At 48.1% G+C, this 23,091-nt stretch overlaps 7 protein-coding genes across 7 annotated transcripts; 4 read left to right on the top strand and 3 right to left on the bottom strand.

The window, feature by feature from the left end:
* Positions 1-2,206: 2,206 nt before the first annotated feature.
* On the bottom strand, positions 2,207-2,659 carry Pmar_PMAR021057 (hypothetical protein; the record flags this gene model as incomplete). The annotated part of the gene is made up of 2 exons (XM_002784617.1): positions 2,207-2,295; positions 2,362-2,659. 2 exons carry the CDS (start codon positions 2,657-2,659, stop codon positions 2,207-2,209), a joined length of 387 nt encoding a protein of 128 aa, XP_002784663.1.
* Positions 2,660-3,273: 614 nt separating this feature from the next.
* Positions 3,274-3,633, top strand: Pmar_PMAR021056 (hypothetical protein; the record flags this gene model as incomplete). Its single annotated transcript, XM_002784616.1, has 1 exon — positions 3,274-3,633. The coding sequence occupies one exon, from the start codon at positions 3,274-3,276 to the stop codon at positions 3,631-3,633; it is 360 nt and encodes a 119-aa protein (XP_002784662.1).
* Positions 3,634-6,612: 2,979 nt separating this feature from the next.
* Pmar_PMAR021055 (trehalose-6-phosphate synthase, putative) lies at positions 6,613-13,708 on the bottom strand (the record flags this gene model as incomplete). The annotated part of the gene is made up of 29 exons (XM_002784615.1): positions 6,613-6,692; positions 6,735-6,850; positions 6,895-7,082; positions 7,319-7,489; positions 7,536-7,707; positions 7,755-7,876; positions 7,925-7,980; positions 8,054-8,154; positions 8,213-8,328; positions 8,484-8,591; positions 8,637-8,762; positions 8,825-9,022; positions 9,111-9,240; positions 9,301-9,471; positions 9,591-9,748; positions 9,843-10,018; positions 10,066-10,213; positions 10,237-10,378; positions 10,879-11,006; positions 11,058-11,208; positions 11,670-11,808; positions 12,368-12,448; positions 12,540-12,673; positions 12,728-12,822; positions 12,867-13,022; positions 13,063-13,146; positions 13,206-13,360; positions 13,407-13,524; positions 13,604-13,708. 29 exons carry the CDS (start codon positions 13,706-13,708, stop codon positions 6,613-6,615), a joined length of 3,825 nt encoding a protein of 1,274 aa, XP_002784661.1.
* A 449-nt stretch (positions 13,709-14,157) lies between these two features.
* On the top strand, positions 14,158-15,173 carry Pmar_PMAR021054 (hypothetical protein; the record flags this gene model as incomplete). The annotated part of the gene is made up of 2 exons (XM_002784614.1): positions 14,158-14,260; positions 14,380-15,173. 2 exons carry the CDS (start codon positions 14,158-14,160, stop codon positions 15,171-15,173), a joined length of 897 nt encoding a protein of 298 aa, XP_002784660.1.
* A 504-nt stretch (positions 15,174-15,677) lies between these two features.
* Pmar_PMAR021053 (Nodulation protein nolK, putative) lies at positions 15,678-17,998 on the bottom strand (the record flags this gene model as incomplete). Its single annotated transcript, XM_002784613.1, has 9 exons — positions 15,678-15,839; positions 16,394-16,496; positions 16,552-16,745; positions 16,792-16,924; positions 16,977-17,055; positions 17,099-17,183; positions 17,391-17,526; positions 17,572-17,681; positions 17,924-17,998. 9 exons carry the CDS (start codon positions 17,996-17,998, stop codon positions 15,678-15,680), a joined length of 1,077 nt encoding a protein of 358 aa, XP_002784659.1.
* Positions 17,999-18,470: 472 nt separating this feature from the next.
* On the top strand, positions 18,471-20,262 carry Pmar_PMAR021052 (liver stage antigen-1, putative; the record flags this gene model as incomplete). The annotated part of the gene is made up of 10 exons (XM_002784612.1): positions 18,471-18,550; positions 18,831-18,879; positions 18,928-18,993; positions 19,189-19,263; positions 19,331-19,425; positions 19,471-19,570; positions 19,596-19,845; positions 19,892-19,994; positions 20,042-20,092; positions 20,139-20,262. The coding sequence occupies 10 exons, from the start codon at positions 18,471-18,473 to the stop codon at positions 20,260-20,262; spliced, it is 993 nt and encodes a 330-aa protein (XP_002784658.1).
* Positions 20,263-20,552: 290 nt separating this feature from the next.
* Positions 20,553-21,848, top strand: Pmar_PMAR021051 (phoshoprotein 300, putative; the record flags this gene model as incomplete). Its single annotated transcript, XM_002784611.1, has 8 exons — positions 20,553-20,621; positions 20,670-20,729; positions 20,773-20,925; positions 20,984-21,138; positions 21,181-21,277; positions 21,349-21,504; positions 21,548-21,697; positions 21,750-21,848. The coding sequence occupies 8 exons, from the start codon at positions 20,553-20,555 to the stop codon at positions 21,846-21,848; spliced, it is 939 nt and encodes a 312-aa protein (XP_002784657.1).
* Positions 21,849-23,091: the final 1,243 nt, after the last annotated feature.

The raw sequence follows: 23,091 nt of genomic DNA, 5'->3' as shown, positions 1-23,091 counted from the left end.
TCATAACATCAACTTCATGCTCGATCTCGTACTGAGCCTTCCTAACGTCGTATACATATACTTGAGATCCATAACGTAACAAGTAGTTTCAGATGCCCACCAAAGAGACTCATGACTGAACTCCCCCTGCCAAGAGTACTCGACTGGCAGTCGAGTACTCCTGCAGCCCAGTGCATTCCTGCAGTGCAGGGATACACTTAGTTAGGAACTTCTCAACTGTTCCTAATAGGAAGATCTTCAAGATGAACTACTCGAGCGGCTCAACAACGACATGGAACTTGTGTGCATTCACCTGGTTTCTAACTTGTCAGCATTCAGTTAGTGAGCACTTCTATCATCGTTATAAAAGGGCCGACTACCGCAGTCAGGCCGGGAGCTTGGCCCAGCACAGGAGTCAACAGTGACATCACCGGCGGGCCAACTTAGGGAGTCTCCGACTGTTTCCGTCCTTCCATTTCGCAACTACCTCAGAGATTAGCCTTTCTGTTGGGAATCGCCAAGGCGCTGCCTCGCGGGGTCGGGGTTGCCGAAGGGGGGCCTACTACAGCTCTACAAGACTGGGACCTCTCACGTGGTTACCACACTCTATAATCACTATGCTACACTACAGGCGATTTCTACACACGCTACTGCGTTCATGCCACACGAACATATGCGAAGCTCCCACTAAATCACATATTACACAGTGTGCGTTTGTGGAATTCCAAGGATGTTCAAGAAAATGTGGTATGGCATGTGTACGCGTGCACAATTCTGTCCCGTTATGTTGCTGATCCTGTCCTTGCTTCCCGTCTGCATAAGACCGTGGAAGTGGAATTAGGAACTGTCCTTGAGATTTCGTAGCCGACGACCTGCTCATCTTCAACATATCACCATCGGCATGGGAAGGAAGTGCAGACGCGCATGTCTTCCGTGTCATCTGATCCAATGAGCAACGCCATCATCACCTCATCGGTCGCCGCGTCCAATATAGACCCCCTGTCGAAGTGGCTCGAGGGGAGCTGCCCCTCTGTGGTCGAAAGAGACTCTAGGCGATGCGATTATAACTGCATGTGTGCTCGGAGAGTCGGACATGGTTCGGCCGCTCGCTGGAGGCGCTCTCCCATAGTACTGTAGATTATGAACACTCGGACGGACCGGAAACGACACTTCTCACAACAGCGGTAGCCGGCAGCAACGCCGCTCGCTCGTCAACACCGTGTATCGTCCCTTAGGTGTGTTATGGGAATGTTGATACTGTCCGATCGTTGCTCGAGTTGTCGGCCTCGGTCATCACTGATGACTCATCAGGGGTCATCCGGATTCCGGAAGGCTGGGCAGTGCTTCATACGACAACTCATATGAACTCTGCGGAAATGACGCATATGCTGCTTGAAGCTTTCCCTCGAGAAGAGAGCAGCACAACTCCCATCAGGAGATTCGTTATGGGAATCCCTTGAGCTTCATCTGAAACCAGGTCTTTTTGGAACATACCCAATGTCCGAAAATCGCAAGTATTTGAGTGGGGCCCAAAACGCAAAGTCGCCAAGCTGAGAGAGCATGAGGTGAAGAAGCAGCGTCTCGCCGCTGAGGTACTAAACTGAACGCAAAGAGTTGAGGTATAATCAAGCTGTTTAAACTCTTGCTTGGTAGGCAATGTTCAAACAGTTGTCAAGTGACACAAGGGCTGAGGTTGTTGATTCTGAGAAAAAATGTACTGCCTTAGAGGGAATTTGCTCACTTGAGAACAAAGGCGAAAAGAGAGAAGATGGAGAAGCCAGTCCGGACAAAAGTCAAGAGAAGAACGAAATGGGTGAAAGTGACGTCTTACCAGTGAGTCTCATTGCATAGCTGTTAGTCGAAGAAGGTGATTCTTAAAGGTTCCCCTTCCCGACACGTGGACATGGCCCGTAGAAATGCCTCGGAAATGGAGAACTGCCCTGGTGATGCGTATCAGATCCTGTCCTGAATTCCCAGTGGTTGAAATGTTCCCATCTCATCTGAGTCAGATGATCTGACATCGTATGAAGCCGGAGGTCTTAAAGGGAAACGCGATTGGATAATCTACAATTCCCAACCTCGTGGTATATGTTGCTACCCCTGTCTTCTCCTCGGGAGGTCCACGTCTGCTGATGGAAAGATTGCTTCTAAAGATGGCATCGCTGTGTGGAGCAAACATACTTCGGGACATATACGGTCATGAAAAGAGCGTCGCCCACATGACGAGCTACTTGGATTGGAAGAGCTTCTTGAATGAAGAAGAGAAGCAGCCTCGTATTGATTCAGTGGTGGAGGAGGTTATCCAGCGGGAGATCGCTAAAGGGGTCAAGAATGGTCTAAATTTTACCAGCCCGAGATCGCTAATGGTCTAAATTTTCTGACGTCTCTTGGCAATCACTCTCTTCTTGGCTACTCGTAGTCTTGCATTTCGTGGCTCCGAAGAGCGTATTGGTGAAGCGAACAACGGGAACTTCTTGGGCTCAGTCGAACTACTATCATAGTTCGACGATTGCCTGGCACTGCCAGGTGGGCTGCCAGGCTGGCAGCCCACTTGTCGTGGAAGATCCAGAAGGAGCTGATCGAGGTGGTCTCGAATAAAGTTCTCCAAGGAATTCTGGATGAGAGGAGGAAGGCTGACTTCTATAGCATTATTGTGGATTCGACTCCGGACCGTGCACATGTTGAACAGACGGTCCTCATCATTCGCTATGTGTTGGACAAACCCACAGTCTTTATGTGAAGGAACGGCTCGTCCACTTTGGCACCGCTCACGACAAGTCGGCCCAGGGACTCACAGGTCAATTATTCCGCTTCTTGGAGGATTTGGAACTCCCACTTGAAAAGCTATGTGGACTGTCCACATAGGACTGTCACAATCCTATGATAATGCGGCAGTGATGAGTGGTCGGCATAACGGAGATCGCGTGATGGTTGAGCGAGTTCAAAAGCTCGCTCTATTGAGTCCGTGCGCTGCACAACCTGGTTAATGATTGCGTGGGAAGCATATCATGCGGTGATGTCTTTTTCTCGTATGTTAATAATCTTCATACCTTTTTCGCTTCGAGCCCGGGTCGCTGGACTGTGCTGAAGGAATTCGGAGTATCTGCACTCCACTCGGTTAGCAATACTCGGAGGAGCGCTCGTATTGCGTCGGTTGAACATTTGTTGGTTAACTACGCGGCTATCGTCCGTGCTCTCGAGGCTCTGTTGGAGCGAAGAGTGCTGGCCGGGGACTCCGCATTGAGCACTGCAACAAGCGCGCTCGAGTATCTCTGCACTTTCGAGAGCATACCCATGACAGTTTTGGTACAGACTATTTACCTTCATCAAATTGATGACATCAATAATGCTAGCCTCGAATTCCAGGAGAAGTCTGTCACTTTCTCTCGTGAAGTCTCGATTCTCGACGGTCTCAATGAGAAAGGACTCGCAATGAAATGCCAATGGGATGAACTGTGCCAAGCTGCTCGTGAAGTCGCACTCGATCTTGAGGTGAACGTGGATTTGGACACAGCTTACTATCGGCACCACAGGAGACTTAGGAACGACGACGGAGTTGACACCACCAGTGGTGGTCCGGAAAAGCTCGAGACTCGTGGTGGCCCACCACCATCAGTAGCGGTCTACAATGGGCGATCGGATCACCCATTGTAGACCGCTACTGACGTCGTCACCGACTACGTACTTTGAACGTTCTCCATTCCATCAGGTAAGCTTACGGTGCCAGACGGAGCTCATCAATATAGCCCTCGGATCGGTTCAATTCTCCTTTTATTGCACACAGGCTGTGTGACACAGCCTTCTATTCTCGACTCGGTTCGCTACGCTACTATCGTACATTCATTCTTTTGCTAAGAAGGAAAGTCTGGCAAATCCAATAGGCAACCACTGATACTGAATTGCCGGGAGAAAATTGAGCTGCTGGTAGACATCTCGTTGTCGTACATAGTCGCCAATCTGGCGATAGCGCCGTGTATAGGTAGTATAGTATAGGTTACAAGTTGTAACCTATACTAGCTATGTCGTTGTTGACTTACAAGCGACAGACCAATGGATGAGAGGATATACAGTTCACCCAGCACATAGTATTCCGCGCAAATCCTAGTAGCAGTTTGCAACCATCAATTGTCCATTGACAAGTGGACGTGTCAGCCTCCGAGACCACACTGAATGCCTTACTCGTCGCGTCACCGTTCTCGATGAGAACTTCTTGTCGCCGAAGCGGCAAGCAACTTTATGGAGATCCATCAGAGCGGTCCACCTTTATCACCGAATAAATCGTCGCGCGCATATTTGCAAGCGGATCTTCGTGCTCACAGGTTTGCTGCCGACGTCTCAAACCCCTTGACAAGGAGGCCGCGAACGATGCGCGCCACACCGGTGAGCTGCAGGGGTCGTCGATGTCTCTAAACCTCGGCAGCAGTATCGTCAAGTTATCAGCTCCAAGGTTCATCAAATACTACGTTCCCCTAAAATCTAGAGTTGGCCCTGGCCCTTAGCGCATGAAATTCCCGCAGAAGATTTTCAAAAATTTCTGCAAATTCCCAAGGGGTTCGAAATTTCCAAAGAGTTTCTGAAGTCGGTGAGGATCATATAGTTGCAATTCATACAATTGCAGATAATACACCTTTGATTCGTACACTACAGTAGTGTCACTACTGAATCATCTTCCTTTACTCAGCACAGCATCATATCGTACAGCCTCGTTTCGTACCGTTTTACCACGTACAGTGTCAGTCAGTTCAGCGCAAATCAATACATTGCTGAATCATTGCTGAATCATTGATTTAGTGAATGTCTGACGAATGTATGATTTAGTAAATCATGCATTCGTGTTTAGTACATTGCAGATTCGTACACCACAGTCTCGTGCAGCTATGACCGGTAAACACTAGTTCATACATCATTAAGTTCGTACATGCAGCATGTGCAGCGGGTTCTCCCGGTGCCACCGAGAGAACCCCGGCCACCAACATGCGACGATGACGCGTAGAGACCTATATGGCAGAGGAACCACCGATTTTTCTTATCCACCTTCGGCGGATACTGCGCGGTTGCTCCGGCTCTCGCCTATCTGGTCGATTTTTTTCACAATCTCAATCGTGAATTTGGCTTCGGGTCAAAATTGCACGCGATTGCAAAGGTGAAATTGTGATTGCATCTGCGCGCGGAAAACCCTTCAATTCCTCCTGATATCCTGTTGTGTAGAGGTATAGTGGTTTGGGTGGTTGCCATGGAGAAAACCATAATCCGCACTATTTGTGACTAAACACACCTGAGAGTTGACCCTCTGGTGCTGTTGGTTTTCCCGATGGCGCCTTTTACATCATCGTCGAAAATGTAAGTCATAGTTCGAGCTTTGGTCTAAAACCAAATACATTATGACAGAACTGACGATGCTATAAAGGCCCCTACACCTCTAGAGGGTGCAAGTGGGCGGGAGAAGCCTCTTACGTATCCCATCAGGTGCTGACTTCCAGCAACTGGGCCTCTCCAAGTGAGAAGTTCTAGCGTCCCGGCGAGCGCTCGACTAATCTAGCGCTCTTTGTGACGCTCAACTGAGTGGAAATTATTTTTAGGAAATATATCAGAGACTATTTTAAAAACCTGTACAGTTAATAAAATACTTACAGAGATAATGGTATCCTTTAGGATCATTACATACTATTTTTGGTAATAAGTGTATTGTTTCAGTTTAAACTTATTTATTTTACATCGATTGGGAAATAATTCTTGCAAGTTAGATTAATCCAACTGTCTCCCCCCTCTACACAACGGTCTTAGTCGTCATTGACCTTGCTCCATAAATGGACCTCCATAGTCTGATATCCTGCGCACAGTCCACCCCTCTCTTAGGCAGGGGTATAACCAAAGGCATTGAGTCAGCAATAATGGGATGCCGAGATGAGCTCGGACTGAAATTTCGGCAGCGGACAGGTGCTCTGACAAAAGATGGCTGCGCACGACAGAACCGCAACATCCGGTGTTGAACACCGAGCTACTCGGTCAGAACAATACGGCGTATTATTCAAGTACGATATTACCTCGGTCCCTCAGCTCCCCTCGGTTGCCCTACTCTAATTTGTGCTGAATCAAATTCACCACAGATACAGAACCACATGTTTGTCGGCGTATCCATTACGGACTATAATTCTGGTAAATAATTACAGCTATTCCGCAAAGGGACTTGGGAAGAACTCTTCAACTGTCGACGCGCGATGTGAGTACTCACCAGGAACGGGGTGTTTGATAGCTCCGAGGAGGCTGCCGAATGATGGGCTGACATGAGAACCTCCAATTCACTTTATATAGAGGGAGGTACCAGTGCGCTGTAATCACTTCTGGGGCTGATTATTGGATTAGCTATTTACAATCAATCAGCCTCACTATCATGCACTGCAACAGGAGGTCAACAGCCGGTTGATGTAACTCCTCCGATCGTCGAATTTTGTTCTTCTTATTCTTTCGACTAGTTATTGACTGAACTACACACAAGGGAGGATATAAACTTGTGGGTCATCCTCGCAAGCAGCAAAAACGATGGAAATAGTACTACAGCAAGCTCTGGAAGCTCAGCTCCTGAATGGTACGACACGATATAAGAAATCAATAACCGCCCAACGACTCGCAACATTATGGCGCGCCGTCATTAAGGGAGTCCGAGGAGTCAGCATTGGGGAACTTAATTTCCCAAATAGGAGGACGCGATGGACCTTAAAGACCCAGTGAACGCATCACATGACCAACCCCCTCACTTGAAGGCTCATCTTCGGGCCCTTCCATAATGGGGGCTTCCTCAAGCACGTGCGGTTTCTGGACGAACTGTGCACTATTTCCCGCCGGTACCGTTTGAGAGTTGTGGACAGCGAATCTGTCAATACAAGATCAGACCCAACAACAGTACAAGTGGCGCACCTTTGTGGCGAAGCAGGGCTATCGGCATTGACCTCACTAGCCTCCTGCCGAGGGTACAAAGTCTCATCAGCCAGTCTACCCAGCAGGTCCGTCACCGAGTGCACATCGTGAACGTAGTAATGCGCTTGTGAGCCCGGCTTCCGGCCCACTGTGACAGTGTATTTGCAATACACTTCTTTATTCTTTGACTAAAACGTGGAAGAGCAACGACGCTGAGAATTGTGCATCGTTTAGTTCGAAGTTCCAGCACAGACTTCTGCATAAAATCCATCCCACTAGCTCTCAGGAAACAGAACCCTTGCACATGCAATACGAATGGTCGTGACCATTTCAACTGTTGCGAGGAGTGGTCACACCCAAAGGAACTAACAGGGCCGTCAGCCCATAGAGAGGAAGCCAGCCCAAGGACAGAACTAGACCTTACCTGCCTGCTAGGCGACTTCTTCTTTTTCCTCGTCACTCTCGCAGCACCCACTACTCTCGAGGAAGGGTCCGACGTATGACTCGGCCGAGACGCTCGAGACGAATACCGCATCCACATACGCTGAGTAAAGGTGTTCTCAGCTGAGGGCTGGACACCCGTAGCCGGAGTGCTCTAAGGCAACTTGTCCACCGCCACTATAATAATAAATGAGTTGCACCTTAGTCCGTTGTGGAGCCTCAGCTTCCTCTTCCTCTTCCTCCGAAGACAACTCTCGTTCCACCCCACTTGAGCGGACTATACCAACACCAGGGACGAATTGTGCGTGATCCAATGAGTCCGGATGAGCCGTCAACGACACCGACATCGAATTCAGTGCTTCGAACATGTACCTTGCTCACATTTACTATTTACCGAGTATGCAAACTGTTCGCCTTACTCATCGCTACGGTCATCACCAATACACATCACGAAGTCTGGTGACTGGTCATTTCCAGCAGTGGCCAACTTCGCCAATATAGTCTGTACTGCCAGCCCCTTGTTGACCCCTCTCAACTTCGCCTGACCACACCACAGTCACCCCTCCCCCTTCCTCACGCCCCGACCCACCTCTACATAGCCCTTCCCCATAGTGACCTCAACATCATACCCCTTCAGGTACTCCTCTAAAGATGAGTATAAATTTTTAGCCTGAAAAAAAGACGCAGGCGATGAGCCCAAAAAGGCGGAGCGAAGCACTTGCCTGATGTAGACCAAAATCAGGATCAGTGTCCCTGAACTGCCATACCAATGCGGAGCCTTTGTTTTCCACAAACGAGTTTTGCGTCCTGGATACGTACCTACACAACGAGAAAGAACCGCCTCCAGCTCCTCCCTAGCGAGGCACTGCCGTCCTACTGCCGCATGAGTTCCCCCGCAAGCGCCTTCCATTCTGCCTTCTTCGCGTCAGCCTCCGATGCCTCGGGCAATAGACACGCCCATCCGTCAGGACCCACTGGGGAGGCGACGTTGGCCTAAAGCACAAAAATCGGCACCTGTACTGTATCTCAACCTCCCGAGAACAACTGTCATTCAATTGAGAATTTCTCCTACTACCAAACTCGCGGGTGAATCATCCCCATCAGAGTGCCATATAGCGATACTCCTAAAACTGGCCCCTCCTCATTACCTCCTCGCCCAGTTTCCCCACATGCCTCTTCATAGTATTGGGAGGAAGCTTCCAGTAGTAGCCATGCTCAGCCGCTAGACCAATATTACGCACAGAACCAAACCAGTCCTAAAGCGACCTTCGAGATGTGTCCAGCCACCACCAGTAGCTCACCTGTAGCAACGACTTCTCCCTGCCGCTCAGAATCACGACAGTGTTCCTCGGATCACTGCACAGCTTCGACAAGGAGTCCAACACTGCTGCCGAGGGCGGATTGCCGTGCGACATCAGCACATTCGACTGAATAAATTGGACTGTCGCATACCCGAGATGACCACCAGTACTACTACTACTACTACTACCTCCCGATTGACCTCTGGTTCAGAGTGTCTGAACATCCTCCTGAGGTCCGGTGCCAGTGTACCCTCATTATCGAGGAAGAATATCCTCCTCTTGGCTTTACTATAGTCCCTTACAATCCGAGGGACATCGAGTTTAAAAAAGTTATGGTCATCGATTTGCGCTAGAACTTCGCAGCTGCCCTTAACTCCCCAAGCGACCTACGATGGCACCAACTGAGTTGCCACATTTCAGCCGAAGGTAATATGCGAAAGCAGAAGCCTCTACTACTACGCCAAGCCCACACACCTCCTTATCAGCATCAGGGTTAGACATTCTCGATACATAGTGAGCCCGACACCGTGCCAAGTCGTTGATGATCCCCTGCGCCCATCTCAACAGGCTATGACTCGTAACATACGAAATGTCCCTCGCGAATCTGCAGCCACAAGTACAAGCAGAAATAGTAGAGCAGTACAGTAGTAGGAGCGAGCCTCACCGAGTAGTCAACTCCTGTAAAGGTAGACTGAGGCTCTCGTCTAGCATATTGAGGACTTTTTCTGTGTCCCATGGGTTCACTCTGAGACTGCCTGTCAATACTTGGCTGCATCCCGAGAACTCCGAACACACCACGCGGCCCAGCAACGCGCCCTGATGGCCAAGGACGCAGCTTGGCGACGCACTAGGATCTTCGTCAACATTCAGGGACATCGCATAGCGAGCCGAAAGGTATCTGACTCGAGGAATGTGCAAACAAAATCGTCACTGCGCCACGAAATTCCGTCTCACTCAAAAGGCGTCAAGTTGAGTCCATCCTTAAGACTAGTATCCAGCAACAGATCCGATACCGCCATAGTCGCCAGCCTATCCTCCGTCTCGATATCACCCGCATAGAAGAATACGTGAGGACCCATACTGTCGTTGATCTCCTTTGCCAAAGCTGATATCTACGGACATGAAAACACAGTCTCGTCCGATACCAGGAAAATTTCGCAACCCGCTACAATAGAAATTTGGGGAAAAAACTTCGCTCCGCCCTACTCTTTTCGCCAGTGTGATTCTGTTTTCCGGACTAGTATGAGTAGTCGTGGTCCTCGACACTGCCAGCTGCACAAGCACGACTTTATTCCTATACGCTGGATACACCTTGAGGAACTGACGGAAAGTCCTCAGCTTCAAGAGGATGCCAGAAAGCCTCCCCAGCCTGTCTACGCCACCTAAGCATAACCTCATTCTTTCCCTGTGCCCACCTGGAGCATCTTACATATAATAGTCTTCCCAGCGAATCTAGTCTTAAGTTCCTTGATACGCCTAAGGACCTCTGGGGCCCGCATTTGGGCAGCAATGAGCTCGAACTGTGTCGAGGCGTGGCCGACCGTCACCAACACCTGCCCGCCCCATTGAGACGACTCCTGCCTACAACACGACGACCTACCTGATGCCTCTGCTGAGAGGAGGCACTCGAGGCCGGTGCGCCCGATACGAAGCTGTAGGGCACGTCTAATGCGAGGTACCCGTCCGACAGCCTATACGACATATCCAAACCCACAAGCTTCTTCACTACTGTGAGGAAATGCCTAAAATAAGGAGCCCTTCATCGGTCAACTCCAACCAAGAGTGATATTCATGCCACGAATCAAGACGCTGGACCGGAAAGTCGTATTAGCTCGACCAGTGTGGGAAAACATGCACATGGTCAACTACATATGTTGGTGACAATATGAAAATTCTGGGAGAAAATTCTTATTGATTTACTGTAAACTCCTATAATTCCCAAGCTCAGCTGAGGAAAGCAAACATATATTCCAACACTGCATCGTCGGGCAGAACAAATCCTACTCACTGAAGCACACTAATCACCCATCGTCACTGAGTGGGAAAACATTCACATGGTCAACCACATATGTTGGTGACAATATCAAAATTCTGAGGTAATTTTTTGATAAATTCTTCACGACTCCTATACACTTCGACCCGAATGTTTATGTCAATGCCGATGAGAGCGAGCATATAGATCTTCCACTGAATGCCGATAATCTCGCGCATCATTAACCGCCCAGGTGCGCCCCTCAACTACCTCGCGTAATCGAAAAACTGGAAGCCCACCAAATCAGCGGCCAACAAGGACTGCATCACTTGCGTCCGTACCGGTAGCGTCAAGAAGATTTCAGAGGTCGGGAACGGAGTGTGAAGAAACAGACCAATCTAGAGGAAATCCAAGATGACGCAAGATTGCAAGATCTCCGCCCTCCCCACCGTAGGCTTCTTAGCTGGCGACTTGCCACTAGGCGAGAGCTGTGAGGGGCTCAAAGGCGGCGAGGCCCAGCCTCTCTGACTCTTACGGAGGCCCTTCCTCAACAACATAGGCACCAATAACAGGTGATAGTCGTTAACCCAATAGACGTATCTGGAATACATACGGTGGTTGCGAACACATCAGTTGTATTATGCGACGAGCGACGATATACTGGAGTTGCACCCGTGATATGAAAAAACCTATTTTTCAAGTCACTACATACGACGAATATCTAGCATTTTTTACATGGAGTATTACGCCACTCCACGTAAAACGAGTGAAACTCCATTGTATATGATACTCATGCGCCTATCATTTAATGGAGACCCAACCACGCTTCTATCCTTCTCCTCATCGCAGAACCCACAAGGCCACGGGGCCGGCCAAATGCAGCCAACTACACTACGCATCCCCGGGCGAAGCGAACCCCCCCCCTCTACTACTCTCCATTATCGGCCAGCGTCGGGAAGAGATCCGCATTCAACAGCACATCCACATACCGCTGGTTCGCGTTCCGGTACCTTCCCATGCAGCCACCGTACCCTCTCTGATTACCCTGCTGCCATGCCTACTTATCCCACAACTTCACATCGAATGTCATGAGGTCCTCAGAGTTGTGCACCAACGGCACTTGGTCGTTCACTGTTGGCCACAGGAAAGTTTGACAGAAATCGAGGAACTCCTCAAAGCCATGCCGGGCCGGCTGCGGACCTGAGCACAGCTCCATCCAGTGCGGTAAAAATTGCACATGGTCAACCACATGTGTTGGTGACAACATGAAAATTCTGAGGAAATTTTGGGAATTCTTGCTGGTTCCTGTATACTTCTATCCTAATTCGTATATGAGCTCCTATGATTAGTCAGAAAACTTCCGAGCTCAGCTGAGGAAAGCGATCATGTATTGCAGCTCCGGCTCCATCATAAAGAGTGTCCCAAGAAAAAAATTTTCACAAAAAGTTATTCGAAAAAGCACATTTTTCTGAAATATGTGCCTTTTCGAATAACTTTTTGTGCAAGTGGGAGATTAAGAAAAATCCCATACCACACCACGAGAAGTTAAATTGCTCGCGAGTCTTCCAACAACTCTGACACCATCTGAAAGCTCTTCACCAGAGCTTCCGAATGGTATGAGATTTTTCTGAATATTCAATTTGCACAATTTTTTTTCAAAAAAAAACACATTTTTCTCGGACACCCTGTAGGAAGACCCTCCAGCTCAAACGGAATCGTATGAAACTGGTTTCCACAAGCCCCCTACTACTTCTACTACCTCTACGTTTCTGCTCCGGATCGCTAGAAAATACAGGTATGCAGTCATACGGCTTCAGCACTCGACGAACTTCATCTTGTTCTGAACAGAAATTCAATACCACTCATTTCTCTAAGGGTACATCTACCCTCCACCGTATAGTAACGACAACCCACGAAGCCAACCAGCTCACCTTCTTTGGATAGGTAGTCCAAGCCGGGCCAGCCGACGAATAGTGATCGCTTTGGGTTGAGCTCGTTCTTAACAGCGTGTAGAGTAGACATCGACACATATCTACTCGGATACACCTCGAAGCCTCCTCCGGCCCTGAAGTATATAATTTACGGTATGCATAGAAAATTCTAACAGTAGCACTACTACTTTCTACAGACCAGCACTGGCAGCTGGATGCTGACGAAAACGACGCAGTCCTCAGGCGTAAGCGTAATAGAAGCGTCAAAAAATGCCGATCGGACCTATAGCGGATAATCAGCTCCTCAGCAACGCCTGTCGCCCTCACCCTCGGGAGAGACTCTTGTGAGGGTCCTGACGGTCGTAGGGGGATATGCAGCTCGCCACTAGAGGGGTCCCTGCCGGCAGCCCCGGACTCAAGGCTTGCTGAGTCTACCGCTCCCCCACTGGAACCAGATGCCGTGGTAGTGTCAGCTTGTTGCAGCTAAAGAAGGAAGTCATCCAGCAGACCTACACCTCCCTACCCTTGCTGCGGCGCCCCTCGTCAACAGGTAGCGATAAAGACCATCATCGTCCTCAATGGTCATTTCCATACCACTCGGTATAACCTGGAAAATTGATTCAACGAACTCCAATAGGACTACCTCCGCACGACCTGTCGAATGACCCTTTGGTCAGCATCAGTCCTCTCCCATGACTTGAGGTTCCCACTGGGGCCCACTGTGACGTAAGCATACTCGGTCACACGCATCAGCGGCAACATGGCCGGCTCGACCGTGAACCAGCACGGATAAAGGGCTTGCCGAATACACAGAGGCAGGCCTGAATAGGATGAGCCGTAGACTTGCGAAGGGGGACGAGCAAGGACCTTTTTTATAGTCCCAGCTGCCCAGGGACGGGTGACCACCGACAACCCGGACCGTGTCACCAACCTCAACTGCATCATTGGCGAAGTGAAAATGGCAGCGAGTGAAGCATCCTGAACCCTGAGAAGCGATGGTTGATTCCGACCTCATCCGAATCTTGCATGAGTGAACATAAGATTCCCATTCCGAATAGGCCTACATGATGAGTTCCGCTTGCCCTGAGATCTGGGGAGAGGACGCCAGTGGGAGGCAGAGTGACCACATCCGGGCCCTCTGGCCTCCGACCGCGGTGACTATTAGGCATTCAGGAAAAAAGAAGACCTTAAAGGTAGTAGTAGATACGATAATTCGACTTGCGCAACATTTCGCGTCGCTTCGCTCAAGACCGTGGAATGTTTCGCAATTTTCGAAAATTAACTTTTTGACGGTTCCAATGGATGACCAACTTTAAGTAGCAATAAACTCGTCAAGATGATGTTCCCTGCTCAGTAGTGGACGAGGAGCATTCTTGCTTCCTCAGAGGAAACGGCCTCCAATACCGTAAAATTCGCAAGCTGTGAAATTTTCAAGACTCGGATGAGCAGTGTGAAAATATGCAAATGTGATGGTGACAATGAGAAAATTCTGAGCAAATTTCAGGGAAATTCTCTACCATAAATTCTACAATTAGTGAGAAAACTCCTGAATTCAGCTGAGGAAAGCAGACGTATATTCCAACACTGCGGATGAGGTTGAAGCTTTCGATATCCCTGCATGACCTTCGAGACCCCAACGTCCAAGGTCGACAGGCAGGTGAATTTCTACTTCTCTGATGAGAATTTGCGGCGGGACGTCTATTTAAGAGGGCTTCTGAAAAGTAGTACTGGGGTGTTCACAATACATTACCCTGGCTACTGTTTTCCAACCGCTCAGCTGGAGTGCATTGTCTCGGTTTCGTGTACTCATAGACCTCGTGTGGACCCTGTTCTATGGCAGGTCCTGAAGGTCTCCCTGTCACAACTTTACTCACTTTCCCACTACTACGTCGCCACCAAGCAGCTAAGGATGAGGTCATGCCCGCTTTAGAGAAGGTCTGTGCTACCTCTCAATACGTTGAGCTCTCATCCGAGGAGTTTGTCCGTCCCCGAGCATCTGGTCTACCCCCATTCAAGTGGCCCAACAGCCCCCGAGACGCCTGTGGTGGTGTTATGCTCCTTTCCCCCATCCCTACCTGCTCTCCTGGTTCATCTTGGATCGATGACGTTTCCAAGACAGTGAAGACTGCCGTGGAGAATACTGTTGGCCATGAGGTCGAATACGTGATGCCTTATTACCCTTCAGGGCGCTGCGCTATACTATTAAAGCCCTTCCCCTGCGATAGAGCTATTTGCAAATCGTTCCGGGAGGTCGGTCCACTGGATGACGGTTCTATGTTGCCTATTCAAATCGCCTACTCTCACACTAGAAGGCAGTATTTGATGATGATGCCTTCCAACGTCCGAAAGGAAGGGCAAGTGCGGAAACGTGTGAAAGTAGACCGTCCGAAAATGACGAAATCGGCCAAGCGCATACGGATAAGGGATACTCCCAAAATTACTCAGTCGGAAGAACTCAGTCGAAATGAGAGGTGGGCTCTCGATGGCTACCTACAGTTCAACGACGATCTTGATGATGTCGTGGATACCAACAGTAACGATGCGTTTATTGAGATTGGTAAGGTCAGTGAAGTCGTGATTGGAGATGATGCCGACCGTCGGGTGGATTCCGACTTGGTCGTAGATGCTGACTGAGAAAGTGTCGTTTCGAAAGTTCCTTCGAATTGTTCCGTTGTCAATCCGGCAACCCGTTAGCATCAGCTAGAGCAGGAGGGCGCTCTGTAGTACGGCATACTCTGCGCATGCTATTCGTGTAGGATTATAGACCTCGCTGCCACATTGACGTTGTCCAACTGTCCGAACTCAACAGTCGCTTATGACTCAGCGAACCAAACCGTATGGAGCATGTCGTATAAACATTGACAAGGTTTTCCCTTTATCACTCACACAGAGTTAATAACTCTATATAGCACTTAGTTTACTCAGCATCGCTATCGCTCCTCTGTTCGACGAGTATTGTCTAGTCCTGGCTAAATATGCTACCCTCAGGACCACCTCCGCTGCGAATGCAAACAGTGTCACAGCAAAATGGCTCTACCCTGTAGCAGTTCACTTCTTATCCATCTCTACTGTTCACAACACAATACCACTAAAATGTGCATCAACAACTGTATTTTCCCATCGAGGAATTGTCTCCACTCATACTCGGGCCTCCTCGTGATTCTTAATAAACCACTGGCAGGTTTCCGCGATGCCCTCCTCAAAAGGAGTGAACTCGTAACCACTCGGCAATACTTCACTTCTCAGCCGTCTGTTACTTGCAGTTTTACGGTAGATCCCATCACTCTGGGTAGCATCCAACTGATAAGAAAATCCACGATCATCGCATATGCTGCCGAGACTAGTGTTGGAAGAACATATGATCGCTTCCCTCAACTAAGCTCAGGAGTTTCCTCACAAGTTATAGGACTTTACATACGAGTTCGGGTAGAAATGTTCAAAAACCAACAGCATTCCCCTCAAATTCCCCTTATTGTCACCGACATACAGAGCGCCCCACAGAAAATTGCAGAATTCAACGAAATTCCCACTGAGAAACAGCTCATATAAAAATCTTGGCGAGCGTTTTCCAGTGGTATCTTTGAACTCCAAATATGCCTTGGGTCTGCCGAGCTATACACAACCGAGTTATGCAAAATTGCTGAAAATTCCGCGCAAAAAAAGTTCAAAGCCGATTTCTTTGTGGTAAATCAACGCGATATGGCACTAAGCATTATGAAGCAGATCTGAAATTCAAAGACACCATCGAAAAGCGCTCGCCAAGTTCTATTTCTCCATGGGGAGTTCGTTTAATTTTGAAAGTTATAAACAATAGCACACTTCATTTAAGGCGCTCTCGATGTACTGTAGACTACTTTTATTTTCCCGCGGAAGTCCATGGCCTTGGCGATGCCCCTGGCCACATCGGCTATGCTTAGCTCACCGTCCTCAGAGTCTTCATCACCACAACAGATGTACCTATATGAACACGAATCACAGAAAACTGTTGGTTGTCGAATCGCAGGAATATTACGAAACTATGTCTACCGCAGGGCCCACCCTAGAATCTACATCTCCCGTGCGTGGCGGTTTGAAGAGCAGATGAATGATGATCCTCTGAAGAGAGAGGGCGCATATGAGAAGCACGCGGCTTTCGAAACTCACTGCCATATCCTTTGAGTATATGAACTGACGTAGAGGCTTGCCAGTGCCCAACACGACGAATGCCTGAAAGCGTCCAACTCCTATAGTAGGGTATACACATAATTTTTACCTCGCCGTTTTTCTTTGCGTCGTAGCACTTCCTGATCAACGCCGGTATGACATGAGAATTTACCAAGTGGAAGTTGTCATATGGTCCGTAGATATTAGTCGGGACCACACACAGCCAGTTGGGCAAGTTGTATCTGATGAAAAACGGTTTCCTCCTCAGAGGAATAAATTCCACGGTAGCCTTACGCTTTCCGATAGTATCGAACTTGGCATTCCATCATACGTTTGCTATATGCATATCCCTCATTCGAAAAGTGCGGTGGCCCTAGGGTTAGATAATAAGAAGAGTAGTAAAGACCGATAGCTACCCTTATGCAGGTCCTCTTCCGTAATAGGCAATTTAGCATCAGCTGGGAACACACAAGTGCTCAAACAGAATATGGCGTTTTTAACCTGCCGTGAGAAGTACTGTAGACAGACTTGAATATAGGAAGGCACATTCTCTATTCGCGATAAGTCAAATATATAGTATGAACTTAGTGACGAGCACTCTGACTACTTGATGAATTTCAAGCAAGATTATGGTTGCTGTATCAATGAACCGATTCGCGTACACAGCCGCTTAGTTGATAAAGGGTGAGTTCCCATGCTGTCACTTACCCCAACACGGGCAGCATTACTAAGTACGTTACTATTAAGCTTGAGATTGTCCTCGAAAAAACCGAGGTTGTCCTGCATGTTAGCAAAGAGACCTCCGACACGGGCCGCTAAGTGGACGAGATGACTTGGCTTTACTCTAAAAGAAGCTCCTTAGTCGTTAATAGAGAACATCCACATATACCTGTCGAAGAGAGCTGCCGTAGCCTCGGGGTCTCGAAGGTCGGCATCTCCCGAGTGGACGAAGTGCCACTCTGCGTTTCCACCGGGGTAGGAGGCATCAAGAGCGGCAACCTACAGCCTAGTATAAATGCCTCGGCTGTGATTGTCTTCTCACGACCGCACTCGCCAGAATGGCTCATTGGAGTATAGCCACACGTTACTGGAGTTTCACCACACTACTGATATGAAAAACACTAGTGGAAAATATATTTCACGACTACTGCATATCACCGCGAATATCGCGTTTTTCACCAAAACTTCACGTAAAAATGATATCGAACATGAAAGTCTCGGACTGCTCGAGTCATGACTACCTCATCCTGAATGGCTCTGCCCACCAACCCTCTTCCCCCCGTTACCAATACCACAGGCTTCCTGATGGCAGCCATTCTCAATAGAGAAAAACGTCAAAAGCAAAGACCTGAGTGTAACAAGCTGTTCCGAAACCCGACAGCGCGACAAGATCCACGACATGTTATCGTCCACAACCAGTTCCCCAGGTTTGCGCATCTTCACGTTGAGAATTTTCAACAAAATCGATTACATGGGCGCGCGCGATTGTGACTGCGCAATAACAAGTCGCATTGGAATGCCGATCGCTGCGAATTTGACTTCTTCCTCGTTAGCTATTACTCATCAATCTCTTTGTACATACTATGTGGCGGCCGCTCATATGGGCCTTGCTTCCCTCTGTTTTCGCTTTGAAAACCCTGAGCACACCCTCTATTACAACTAAAGCACCATCGAGCCTTAACTTCGACTGTTCTACTATGTACGACTCTCCCTCTTCCTAACGTGTATTGTCCTATTCACACTAGCAGATATCAAGAAGCTCTTGCGGCTCAGCAGAATGTTAGGAATATGGAGCTCAGCGTGAAGTCAACAGAAGAGGAGATGGTACAGTATTCAGATGGAGAGAACGAACTGCAAGATAAAATGGGGTGAGGCGAACTTAATCGACGTGTATCACTAAGTCGTAGTGAATGTGAGCGCGTTGCGGTAGTGTTTCATGGCGTCAATCAGAGATTCAGACTGGCTCGTGTACAACTAGTGTTCGGAGTATGAACAACCAGTATATAATTTATAATTTATTATATATTGATATTATGGCATTAATGATCATATTTATATTATATATCATTGTGTACTAATATAAAGTAGTAAAACGTGTAATATTAACAAAAGATTTATAATCCGACAGAAGATTGCCCTTGTTTTCAGGCAGCTCAGCGACGAGCTTGAGGGCAAGATGTCCAGAGTTCACACTGCGGTGAGAAAATCCCGAAATTCATTACTTGTAGGGATCTTTGCTTTGCAGAAGGCGGATGTCAAGACTGCTGAGGCAACTCTGGCGACTAAGGAAGCTGCTCTGCAAAAATCAACGGTAGCACGCGAACAGGGGTTGAGAAAATATGATACTACTCAACACTGTGGGGAAAAATATGTGAATTCTGTTGGAAAATTCTTGTTAGTTTCTGTACGTTCTCGCCCAAATTCGTATGTATACGTCCATAGAAAGTGAGAGAACTCCTGAGCTCAGCTGAGGAAAGCGACCATATTCTCCAACACTGTTATTCAGGGCGTGTTAGAGGACAGAAAAGGGCGTCTGGGAGATCTGAAAAGCTTCGTGGCTAATATAGAGGACAAGCTCAAGGTAAAACATCCTGAATATTACAACCGTGAATTGGCAGCCGAAGTCCAGTGGTTGTGATTTCTTACAGGTGGTCGCTTCAGAAAGTGCTCATATTGGAAGTATGCTGCAAGATGCTAGGGCAAAGCAGAAGATGATTCGTGATAACATCGAGTCGAAAACTGAGTGAGATCGACGGCCAACGATCGCTGAATGAAACCGCTGTTGTAGGACCTCACAGAAAGCACGTCAAATGCTTGACGAACGCGAAAAGGCTTTGGCTGTCACCACGAATAGTCTCAAGGCTCACGAAGCCGCATTAAAACAGCTCGTAAGGACATAGTTGCGGTATTCAGTATATGGGGAACTTCGATCAGGAAAAGGAAGTACAGGACGCTTCAGAATTACATCAACATGCAGTAGTAGAGGAAAAGGAACTCAAAGAAAAACGCAGCGAGTTGGACGGTTACACGTACTTTTCACTGCGTGTCAAGCTGTCACTGCACACATGCATAATCAGCTCCCAATACCAGTCGAAAATCGAGAGCAGCAAACGACAACTGGACGAGCTGGACAGGCAGGTGGACTCTGCCGTGTTGAAGAACAGTAAGGGAGAGCAGTGTGATTTTGATGGGAAATGGAAATTCTGTAGCAACACTTGGGCGGATTGCGACAGAGATTAAGTCACGCGACTTGAAGCAAGCTGAGGAGAGGCTTACTTTAGCGCAGCAACAGTTAGAGGCAGCTAAACAAGAGTGATATGCCTATACATAAAACTGTGGGTGGAGCGGTACGGGTTTAGATACAATGCGAAAACCAGTGATATTCTCCGACTCACGCAAGCTCGGAAAATGTGAGTCAGCAGTACGGCCATTCACACACAATCTGCTACTGTGCAGTCTCGATGCCCAACGACAGACCATGACCAACTCCTCGTCATCAGAGGCGGACAGGCTGATGGAGCAGGCCAGAAGGGAGGTGGCTCATGCTAAGAGTCTACTTACGCCTGATGTTGCAAAGTAAATCACCGTAGATGTTTTTTCGTCCGATTTTAACTGATATATCACACTAGAAATTCTGCTACTGTTTATACGGTTAGCTTTAGCTGTTGGTTGTACATATTTTCTTGCTATTGGAGGTCCGAAGAGTTGTGACCAGGTCAACTGAAAGCGAACAAGATGATGAAACCAGTCCATCGTTTATGCAAGCGAACCGCTTTAGACACACAAGTACGACTTGCATTTCGCGGTCACGTTCATATCTCTATATCAGGAGCTCGAAATACCCCGGATCAATCCGAACTGAGAAAGTTCATGAAAAATCCGTCTAAAGAAGTTGCCGTTAAAATGTCAGAAGAGCTCATTGAGAAACTGGACACTGAGGTTCGCCACGCTCAACTTTAACATGAGAGTAATCTCTTCCACATTCAGGTCGACTTGGCACTTTACAGGGCGAATAGCACAGTGGGAATGATCGAGAATCGAGTCAAGGTGACAATATGAACAAACTAGACAAGTGACTGTGGGTAATCAGGATCTCGTAAACGAAGTCAACTACGCTCAAAAGGATCGCGATGCTCTCAAGGCTAAATTGAGTAAAGCTGTAGATCAGTCAAAGACTGCGGCTAAAATTCTGGCTGAACTCCAGAAGAGAAATGATATCACCAAAAAGGCAGAGAAAAATGATGTGAGTCATCGGCGGAAACTTGTATTGGCAGTGGAATGACCGAATTTACGAATCTCAGACTTCTACTTATGACCACTTGACTGAGCAACAAGCTGTCTTCTCGGAAAAGCTGGAGAGAGCTCATGAGACGACCACCGATAGTCGAAGTAAACTCCAGGATGTGTCAGAGCGTTACGAGCATGCCAAGGTGCGACAGCAACAGCTTCAAAAGAGGTAAGTGACAAGGCACTGTGGCGTATTGAACTGTACATTTAGGAGGGCGGCTGTAGAGTCAGCGGTGAAAGCTCTGAAGTCTTCCTTTGAGGTGATAAACAAGGACCAGAAGAAGGACGAGGCGTTGCTCCGATCTGTGGTACGATAGGCTTCCCTTTATGGCCTTAGCTCATTGAGTGGATAGAACATGATTTATCCACTTCGTTGTAGACACTGAACGTAACGAACCTCAAGAGCGACTACGACAAAGTGAAGACCGAGAAAAGCAAACTGGAAGAGCAGTTTGTACCGTTGAAGAGGCAAATGGGCATCGCGGCAGAAGCTCTAAGACAGCAGCGCAAAAGTCAGGAGGAGAAATCCAATGAAGTAGACTCGTGGAGTGCCATGCCATGCTCTGATGATTTCTCAGGTGCGCGATGCAGCGTCCCGGCTAAACGTGGAGATAGCTGCTCTGAGCAAAGCTGAACAGTCCCAGAAGAAATCAACGGCAGAACTGGATCAAGTGAAATCTGGATTGTCGAGGAAACACGAACTGCTGGAAGCCAGCCGAAAACGCAAGGTGAGCGCGCGCTTGAAATTTCTCAGTCGAATGGAGCATTTTCCGGGTTCAGGCTTCACTGGAGAATCGACTTGAGAAGATACAGGGGCAACTGAGTGAGTTGGTGAAGAAGTCGAGGTCCAAGCAGTGTCCAGAAATGGACATCCTATAGCCTGTTAGATGCATGCCATTTACTGTTAAGCGGTTGTGCTACTGGTTGGAAAGATTTTTATTTGTTGGGTTGTACCAGAGTGATAAGCTTGAGATTCAACGAAAGAGCCTCGTGATGTTCCAGGACGCTGGAAGATCTCCTAATCAGTTCATTCTCGCGAATTCGTTAGTACGAATGATGGTCGTAAGAAATGTTGAAAAAAAACATCCTTGTCAAAGACCTCTGATATGATTACGGCACGGTCACCATGAAGTACGATCCCCTGTTGGACCAGCATATCACATAGACATTAAAGATGCTCATTGCGATAGCTTTCAAAAATATGTAGATGGATATGTTCTTGGGTCGATTGACGATTGGGTTATTGGCCCTGTGTCCAGTCGCTTGATAATAACTTGTGCGCAACATGCAGTTTCAACGCGCTTGAAAGTGTCACGATGCAATGATACCGTAACAACGGGTCGAACCGTAGCATAAGACTTTCAGCGCGACTGTTCTTGAGCTGCGAACGTTTTGTTGCGACGAAATAGGAAGTTGCCAGCTCTGAATCGGGTTAAGCGGTTAGCCGGATCAATCGCCGCGAGTTTCTCCCTCATTCGCGTTGTGTCAATGCGTAATAATGACGCCATAACTCCATGTACAACTGAGGCAGTCGCAACGCTAGGAAGAGGTCAAGATAGCGAAGGCTCTCGGCCCGAAAACATCAACCGGACTCTCACAAGGGAGTCTTGATAGGAATGTACAAGTACTCAAAAGTCTTGGATGCTCCTCAACTAAGGATAACGTGAACAGAAGCACGGTTTACTTCAGCATCGAACATGCCCTGAACGAAATAATCACAGACGACCAACGGCACACACTCCAACTAATAATCAACGCAATCCTTATGGAGGGGTCAATATTGATCATGCATCGACTATTTGTGTGATGTCGAATAATCGACAATGAATGCGAAAAGATATATGCGTTCAATAAGCGGGTGATGATGATGAAGTAAAAGGGATTATAGTAACCTCTACAGTAGCGTTCCATCACAGGCCTTCTCAGGCACACATATAAACAACAGGACATGAATTGATCATTGATACCCGGCGGGCTGAGAGCCGGATCGTTGTTGCCCATCGAGAAGTCCCGTCGGTAGGATTCCACCATACTCCATCTGGGGAGGTAAATGAAGATGCGGCAGACCATGTAGCGGCTGGGCTGCTGCTATCGGAGGACTCGCGCTCAACGACCGAGTTCT

The sequence above is a fragment of the Perkinsus marinus genome (assembly GCF_000006405.1).
Source record: "Perkinsus marinus ATCC 50983 genomic scaffold scf_1104296934700, whole genome shotgun sequence".
Lineage (NCBI taxonomy): Eukaryota > Perkinsozoa > Perkinsida > Perkinsidae > Perkinsus > Perkinsus marinus.
The sequence above is the reverse complement of the archived record's forward strand: the minus strand, read 5'-3'. Positions and strand labels throughout refer to the sequence as shown.